General features: G+C 37.5%; 1 protein-coding gene across 15 annotated transcripts in view; it reads left to right on the top strand.

Moving 5' to 3' along the window:
* Positions 1-9,490, top strand: part of LOC110447077 (rap guanine nucleotide exchange factor 6-like) — a 136,323-nt gene that overhangs the window by 67,348 nt on the left and 59,485 nt on the right. For 14 of the 15 annotated variants that reach the window (XM_021492515.1, XM_021492502.1, XM_021492507.1 and 11 more), the window contains one exon: positions 8,399-8,533. In XM_021492515.1, coding sequence (XP_021348190.1) covers positions 8,399-8,533 — 135 coding nt within the window. Of the gene's footprint in view, positions 1-3,092; positions 3,502-8,398; positions 8,534-9,490 lie in introns of those variants that run through there. The other variant, XM_021492512.1, reaches the window with a different exon arrangement.

Genomic DNA, 9,490 nt, shown 5'->3' with positions numbered 1-9,490 from the left:
ATTATTAACGGATTAACTTCAAACTTCACAACAAGGTTAATTACCATGAAACCACGGACAAGTTCGATAACCGCCATTATCCGACCATAATTACTGGAGTTATTACCCTTGGTTTCATTAATGCGATGCATGCGTTCCATGATGTTGTATTGCACTCATTGATCTACCAGTTATGTTGAATGATTTCTCTTTTAATATCAATTACTCACAAATACTTCATATATTTCAATCATACAAACAACTGTTCATTCAATGTGTGACGGGCGTATTATATACCGCTCGCGGTAACCTTGTTGAAAATGAAAAAGAATTTTCTTTTTTTCCTGGTTCGTTAATGAATATTTTAGCAATTATGATGTTGTGGACTGTCTATGAATGTTTGATAATATGACCTAGTGAATACTGAGCTATCTGACAGCCCCCTGTGTGATGGAGAAGATGGCCCAGAGATAGGACAGCCCTTGTAGAGAGATAAATTTGTTTAGTTGTTGGTGGATCAGAGGAAGGGTCCTTGATTGCGAGACCTTGTAATATTCTCCACAACGGTTGATGTTGTCAAAATAGATTGACCTGATACGAAAAATAGTCACTCATCAAAATGTGAGTTTTGATCAGCAACGGGACAAATTTACATGCGTAGAGAGCACTAGCCAGGAACATACAGATTGTATTGGGAGGGCTGACCTCATGGATGGTGGAAGTGGTTTCTCAATTGTGCTCTGTGGAAATATTAGGCATCGAGGATGAATGATTTAGTGTTGTATGGGTACTTGTGGGAATTACATACAGGAAGTCTTGTCTATTTCATTGATTTACATAATAAACCCTAGAGCTGCAATGATTCAGGCAGCGTTTTTTTCAGTGTAATGAATATTGTCAGATGTTTTTGGTGACTGTCTAAACCGAAAAACTGCATGATTATAATTCTAGTCTTGTGCCTGAGTACTTGAATTAAGATTGACTTTAAGAAATATCACTTACAACGAAATTCTGTTCAAAACATAAACATGAAGAAAGCCAATTGGGAAAGACTGATCAAATGTTTTACATTATTTTCATTATTTTATTATTAAGTCCTGACCTCCAAATTTTCTTGCATAATATTCTTAATTCTATTTATTAACAAATAATTTACCTGGTTATACTTCAAAAATTGTAGTGACAGAAATAAAAGCCCTGGAGCTGCAGCAGAAAATAAATTTATATAGTTAATTAGTTTGATTAAGGATGTATATATGCTCCTATTCATTTTTTGTTGAGAGTTACCACCCTTACTGTAAAATGACGGTCAGACGTCCCTAGAATGTCCATTGGATGGGGAGGTAAAATGAAGGTCAGACGTCCCTAGAATGTCCATTGGATGGGGAGGTAAAATGAAGGTCGAACGTCCCTAGAATGTCCATCGGATGGGGAGGTAAAATGAAGGTCAGACGTCCCTAGAATGTCCATTGGATGGGGAGGTAAAATGAAGGTCAGACATCCCTAGAATGTCCATCGGATGGGGAGGTCAAATGACGGTCAGACGTCCCTAGAATGTCCATTGGATGGGGAGGGAAAAAGACGGTCAGACGTCCCTAGAATGTCCATCGGATGGGGAGGTAAAATGACGGTCAGACATCCCTAGAATGTCCATTGGATGGGGAGTTAAAATGACGGTCAGACATCCCTAGAATGTCCATTGGATGGGAAGGTCAAATGAAGGTCAGACGTCCCTAGAATGTCCATCGGATGGGGAGGTAAAATGATGGTCAGACGTCCCTAGAATGTCCATTGGATTGGGAGGTAAAATGACGGTCAGACGTCCCTAGAATGTCCATTGGATGGGGAGGTCAAATGATGGTCAGACGTCCCTAGAATGTCCATTGGATGGGGAGGTAAAATGAAGGTCAGGTGTTTCTGTATTGTTTAGAAAATGTTTGGCATTGTCCATTTTAAGTTGCGAGAAAGATAATACCGATAATATAGAACTTTTGAGTTAAAACAAAACAAATCAGTACCTATGTATCACTTAATTATCACTACTAAGAATTAAACAATTGTTAATACCACTTGTAGATTTTGATATTGTTTTGAAAAACTTTCCTCGCATTATTTAATGGTGTAGGTTTGATATATTTACTGTCACTGATTTACACCACATTTGAACCCTATTATACTGCCATTATTTGCCATGCAGAAGTTTGGCGGTATAAGATATGATAGTATATGTAGGGAAACATACCTAGGATATGTTAAACAAAATGAAATAAGCTGGCAGTAAAGTGAGGTGGCATATAAAAGGAGGGGCGTTATATCAAGGTTTTGTTGTACTTAACTGCCTCTGCTGTGATACATTCTTTTATACATATGTGTTTGTGTAAGTGTATACATATCTGTGTGTGTGTGTTTTTGCACATGTTTCGTTTGTGTGCATTAATGTGTGTGTGTGTTGGGAGGTATATTGTGTGTATTAATGTGTGTGTGTGTTGGGAGGTATATTGTGTGTATTGATGTGTGTGTGTGTTGGGAGGTATATTGTGTGTATTAATGTGTGTGTGTGTTGGTTCGTTTTAATTACCTCGTTCCTGTTACAACAGAACTTTCAACGGTACCTTCCTCTTACCAAGGTCAAGGCTAAACCATATATATCACTTTTACAATTCTTTTGCATATTATTACCTCAGTAAATGGAATTACAGGTACGGACAATTTTCGATAAACTTTAGAATAAGTATAAGATGAATAGAGTGTCTGGTATAAATGTTAATATGAGATACCTAGGAATAAACTACCTCAAGACCGAAAAGGAATATGGACGGAAGTAAGAATATTGGAGTACTCCAGTTTGAATCAGCTGAATGTTTTATTGGAATTTATTTTCAAATTTCAAGTTGTTGCAAGGTTCATGACAAACGTCATAAAACTTGATACACAGATGCAGGTTTAACTTTTTTCCCGGAACCCTTGGACATAACTGAGCTTTCTAAGGTATATTGTGTGTATTAATGTGTGTGTGTGTTGGGAGGTATACTGTGTGTATTAATGTGTGTGTGTGTTGGGAGGTATATTGTGTGTATTAATGTGTGTGTGTGTTGGGAGGTATATATAAGTAAGATGTATCAACCACACATGTAAGTGTCCCCTAGCTTGTGGTCATAAGATGAAGGCGTACTTATTGAAGGATTGTTTTGATTGGACACATACGTCAGAAAAGGAAGGAAGGAAAGAAAACTTGAGAGTACGGTGGTGAGTTTGTGCTTCAATCAGATAACCGTCTATGTTATAAACAGTACATGGTTGGCGACTCCCGCGCGTCCCTTACAACCGCGTGTCATTTCCGGCTCTAATACACCAGGATGGACAGAAACAATTTGGACAGATTTACGTTGATGTGTGACAATTATTAAATATTGCAAAGATTTCCATCCTTGTGATACGATTGAATTCAGAAGATACTCGCAGAGATATATAGACATGGATTCATTTAAAGATGTTCGGATCTGTGTGCGCAGAGCTTCGTCAGTGAGTGTTTTGAGCAGTGCATGTTTTACCCTGTGTTTCTGTGTGTTGGTGAGTCTGTACCAAGCACAGTAAATGGTTCGTTTTAATTACCTCGTTCCTGTTGCAACAGAACTTTCAACGGTACCTTCCTCTTACCAAGGTCAAGGCTAAACCATATATATCACTTTTACAATTCTTTTGCATATTATTACCTCAGTAAATGGAATTACATGTACGGACAATTTTCGGTAAAATAAACTTTAGAATAAGTATAAGATGAATAGAGTGTCTGGTATAAATGTTAATCAGAGATACCTAGGAATATAGACGGAAGTAAGAATACTGGAGTACTCCAGTTTGAATCAGCTGAATGTTTTATTGGAATTTATTTTCAAATTTCAAGTTGTTGTAAGGTTCATGACAAACGTCATAAAACTTGATACACAGATGCAGGTTTAACTTTTTTCCCCGGAACCCTTGGACATAACTGAGCTTTCTAAGCAAATATAGTTGAGACAAAAATAACTTCTGACTGGACAGTCTGGCTTCTGGTAACTTGTGTGACCTCTTTCTTAGAACTGGCTTTATAGAGAGCCTGAGTGTTATAACCATTGTAGGCTGCTTAAGTGTGAATGTACTTTGTACTCTTTATTGAGGCTTTAAATGGTGCAGGAATAAATATGTCCATTTCCAGCGAATGAGTGTTTTCCAAGAATATTTCTCTATGTTATATATCAAAATTTTCCGTCTCCCATGGTGTTTTTGTGGATTTCTGAATTTTAGAATTGTTTCGGTTATGATCTATTTAGGATTTTCTGATTTTGGGACAATATTAGTTTTGTGTCATTCCACTCTTTTCAGGAGCCAAAAAAAATTCTTCATCCAGTCCATTAAAAATATTGTGATCTATTTAGAAACAGAAAATCTCCTGATATTGTATCTGCCTGTCTATCACCCTATGTTTATAAATTCAAACTTTACTTATATTAGTCAAGCTTAAGTATACCACTGCACTGAGATTTTTTAAATATAACTTTCTAATGCTGGCTATGTGAAGGGTTGAGTGTGCTATACATAACACTAATGGATTCTGATAACACTTTTGACGGAATTTCTGTTTCTCCTGATAAGTATGTAAGAGGGTTATGTTAGGGGAGGGTGAACCAGCTGATGTTTTATGACTTGTAAATGTGATAAGACTTCAGTCTACCCCTGGGAACATACAGGTCGAAATTCCGTGAATTTGAAGTCAAAGTTTCAACATTGCGTATAGTTTTGTCATAATTCTCCTAATATGACTGAGGCCAAGTAAGGGTTGTAATTATGACGCTGTTTTGATAGTTATACCGTATGACATTGACCCTGTGTCACATGACATTGACACGCAAAGCTGAAGTTAACTGCTTCATTACCTAACGATAACCCTGGCGTATGGTGTATGGCGTATGACGTATGGTGTATGGCGTATGGCGTATGGTGTTTAGCATATGGCATATGGTGTATGATGTATGGCATATATGACGTATGGCATATGACATATGGTGTTGGTGTATGGCATATATCATATGGCCTATGGCATCGACAAAACTAGCTGTCTGTTCCCAAGAGTACTGTATGAGTCAATCAAACAGTGTCTTTATAAATGCAAGAGTTCAACTTCAAGCTTAAAGAATATCACATACAGAAGGGGATAGTGGAAATCTACCGAGGAATGGTCGATTATAACTGATGTGCAATACACTCATAATTCTCAAGTGTAATCTTTGTGCTAATTCATACCTGAAGATATTATTTCCCCACAACCAAGACAATGGTTTGCCAGCTATTAAACTAAATAAAGCAATTCTGACATGAACAAGTTTATGTAAATTTATGATTGTAATTGAAATGAAGGAATGGGGAGGGGGGTAACTCTTTTTAAGGCATGAATGGTAATTTATAAATACCAGTTTTAGGCCTGGTCCTTCAATGAGATAGCCAGTGTTTATCAGAATAACAAAATAACACATTATCTTACATTGTGAGAAATTTCATGCTTTATTTAATTACAGACTTCCTTTCGCCTATGATATCAAAGATTTGATTATTGTTAAAAAATGTTCATTCGATATGTAATTTCATAATGGAAATAAAAGAATTCTATGTATGTTCACAAAATAAATTAAAAAGCTGCAAAACAAGTAAAAGAAAGATTTAATCTCATTTGGACTCTCAGCGTGAATTTATTTCCTGTTCAGCAGCAATATGGTTTTCATTAGCCGTGTGTACATTTCTGATAGGTAACAAATTACACTGGAATCACATGACTTTTTGACCCACTCAGTGGTGTGTATGATATAACGCACAGAAATGGGATAGTTTCAATATATACTATAAACACACTGCACTGGGAGGCAGCTTACACACATGGCATATACTGCCCAGGAAAATCAAATAAATTTTTCTCACCGATAAGAAATTTGGTGATATATAACCAATGTGTCTTTGAAATAGTTCCTGCAGGTTTTTTAAAGTCTGTTTGCGTCATTGGTCGTAATAAGTATTTAGTATCGAGGACCTGCATGCTCTGTGCAGTCTGATCTCCTCAGTCACGTTTTGTGATTTTCTCACAATTTTGTTGTGTTGGTAGCAATTTGGTTGTGAAACATGCACACGCAGGAAAGGATTCAATAACCGATATCAGCGGCACCAGTTTTCTTGCGTTGATTTGAAATTCAATAGATTTCATTTCGTTACAGAATCGACTGAAAGATTTCGACAAATTATTCCAAGTCTAATTTAAAATTCATGAAATAGGGGGAATGAAAAGAGGAAAAATCAATTTGGTATTTGCTTATTTTGAACAGAGTGATGCAAGGATGAGGTTGGCCTTAGGCTTGTAAGCAGCAAGCTTACTGAACTAATAATAATGGTTCTTTATAAAGCACAACATTACCCAGAATGCTTCCACTATCAACGGTTACCTATATGTTACAATGTCTGCTGAAATTTCACATTTATTTCTGGCATTATAAGCAAAATTTTAGGCCAATTTTAGGCCCAAAATGTTCACATTCTGCATGAAAAAAAGATTTGACCGTAACTATGTCACAGACAGAATTGAGAACTGAAGAAATCAATCTACCTATTAACTCTTTCACCACTGTAGACCATAATGGACTCATCCATATCAATGCATGGTAGGGTCTATTAACGTTACATAGGGGTGAAAGGGTTAATTGCATGTGAAGCAATTGGCAAAAAGTTTTTAGAATGAGCACAAAAAGTAGGAATAATTGGGTAATTGTTTAACATAATTCTGAAAGTCTTTAAAGACGGTAGGTCTTGTTAATGAAGGTTTGATTAAATGATACCAGTTTTAGAGATAAACAGCTTATTGCTGATTGTACATTTAGGGGTTTAACAATTTGTCAGGGCTTGTGGAAAATGTTCAGGTTTTAGTATGAAAATATAGCTCCAGTTATAGCTAGAAATTTGGCAAAAACTGAAATCAACACCCCTGGAAAGTGAAAAAAATAAAAAATAAATGTAAATATTTTCAAATTTCACATGCCATTTGAGCTCAGTATCAGGCTGAAAGGAAGCATCGCAGACCCCGGTCTGGGGTCTCGTTAATAAGTCATTACAGTGCCTAAGGGCTAGTGTGAAACTTCCAGGACAGTGCCAGTTTTAGAGCGGAAGTCACAATAGGTTCAGGGGGGACAAACAGTGTTAATAAGTACAGTAAAATAGGTTCTGATGGACCAATGCATAGAGTGCAGTTGTTCATGGTCGATGACTAGTTATGTAAAAACAAGAAATACGCTTTAAATAGGCAATTTAAATTACTTCATTGAAATGCTTTGTGGGAGAATAATTTTCTGAATTGTTTATAGTGGAAAATTGGAACTTAATTTGGCCAAAAGAAGAAAATATCTCGGGTTTATGTTTTCAACTACATACAAAGTCTTTGGTTACGCACCAACTACCATGATCGTTTCATGTTTGTGTTATTTTGTGCAAAAAAAACCCACCAATGCGAGATGTGAAAGTGTTTTTTAGAATTTGAAGATTTCATTAATACAGCTTTTGTAGATATGCACATTTTGCATGTTTTTTTTTTGTTTTTTTTTAAATGTTGGTGATATTACGATGAGAAAAATAAAATGCTTATTTAGTCTGTACATTCTCATGTATGTTTGGGTAATGATAGAACTACGGTTGGTAACAGCTAGGCCTTGTGTTTGTTATACTTGATGGTGATACGATATATAAACGGTAAGTAGGACCGACTTACTGTGACTATTAAACCAGTGTATTACATACAGCCACACGTCTGTTAGGAATGAACCTGTGAACGAATTGGCTACATTTCAGCCAGACCAACAACACAGCACCTAGGACACCTAAGGTTCTGTTATACCCACGGCTGTATATCACTGAGGTACAGGAGAGCACCATATTAGTCCTCCAAGTTTGATGGGCTTTGGAAAATGGACAAAGTGTCCATGATAACATTTTTTTTCTTCTTCATTTGATTATATGATTTAGGTATGGATACAGAGACTAGTCTGGTAAAGGCTGTTGTTGATCAATGGACTGCCAATAACACTAACCCCCACCCCCCCCCNTGGTCCTGAGGGGAATGTAATGATACAGATAAGTCAAAACAGAAAAAAAGTCAATTTCTGAAAAAATATTAGACTTGTTTTTGACTTGATAACCTTTTTTTTTTTTCTTTAAACATTATTTTATTTCCAATTTTTGCACGTTTAACAAATTTCAAAACATAAAGAATAAAGAGGATTAGCAAACAAGCTAAGAGCTTATCCTTATTGCTCTCCTCTGTTTATTGAATACACCCTTCAAACAACTGAGCTATGCTGCTATCTTGTTTTTGTTGTGCCTGACCTGATGTGCCATCTTTTTCTGTTTCCAGATTGACTACCCTGATGTCCAGGTTATGAAGAGTGGTCAACGACAGGCATGTAACAGTGTGAACATTGACCGCTACATCGATGACCATTATGAAAGCCGCATGCGCAGAATGCATTCTGACGGTAGTGTAGAGCCGGTGCGTATACGCCAATCGTTCAACCTTGACTTCCATTGGTCCGTTTGTTAGGGTTTAGGTCTTTTTAATTAACCTTGCTCACAGCAGCACGGAGAAAACTTTAGGGACCATATTTCATGGGTTGGGATTTCTGTTCGTCGTCCTCAATGATAATAATTAGATTTTTAAAGACCTGTTTTTTGACGTGTTCGTTTGAGATATCCTATGTGAATTAGAATTTGAATCAAACAGCATCCATGTTTCCTTTCTCAGACTGTGTGCTGTTTGTCAGCCCCATCACAGTTGGACTGTTTGTCAGCCCCATTACAGTTGGACTGTTTGTCAGCCCCATTACAGTCAGACTGTTTGTCAGCCCCATTACAGTTGGACTGTTTGTCAGCCCATTACAGTTGGACTGTTTGTCAGCCCCATTACAGTCAGACTGTTTGTCAGCCCCATTATAGTCTGACTGTGTGTCAGCCCCATCACAGTTGGACTGTTTGTCAGCCCCATTATAGTCTGACTGTTTGTCAGCCCCATTACAATTGGACTGTTTGTCAGCCCCATTACAGTCGGACTGTTTGTCAGCCCCATTATAGTCTGACTGTTTGTCAGCCCCATCACAGTTGGACTGTTTTTCAGCCCCATTATAGTCTGACTGTTTGTCAGCCCCATTACAGTTGGACTGTTTGTCAGCCCCATCACAGTCCGTCTGTTTGTCAGCCCCATTACAGTCCGTCTGTTTGTCAGCCCCATTACAGTCAGACTGTTTGTCAGCCCCATTATAGTCGGACTGTTTGTCAGCCCCATTACAGTTGGACTGTTTGTCAGCCCCATTATAGTCTGACTGTTTGTCAGCCCCATCACAGTTGGACTGTTTGTCAGCCCCATTACAGTCAGACTGTTTGTCAGCCCCATTACAGTTGGACGGTTTGTCAGCCCCATTATAGTCTGACTGTTTGTCAGCCCCATTACAGT

Source organism: Mizuhopecten yessoensis, unplaced genomic scaffold (genome assembly GCF_002113885.1).
Source record: "Mizuhopecten yessoensis strain PY_sf001 unplaced genomic scaffold, ASM211388v2 scaffold3151, whole genome shotgun sequence".
NCBI classification, from domain to species: domain Eukaryota; kingdom Metazoa; phylum Mollusca; class Bivalvia; order Pectinida; family Pectinidae; genus Mizuhopecten; species Mizuhopecten yessoensis.
Note: the sequence above shows the minus strand (reverse complement) of the source record. Positions and strands in the feature narration are given on the sequence as shown.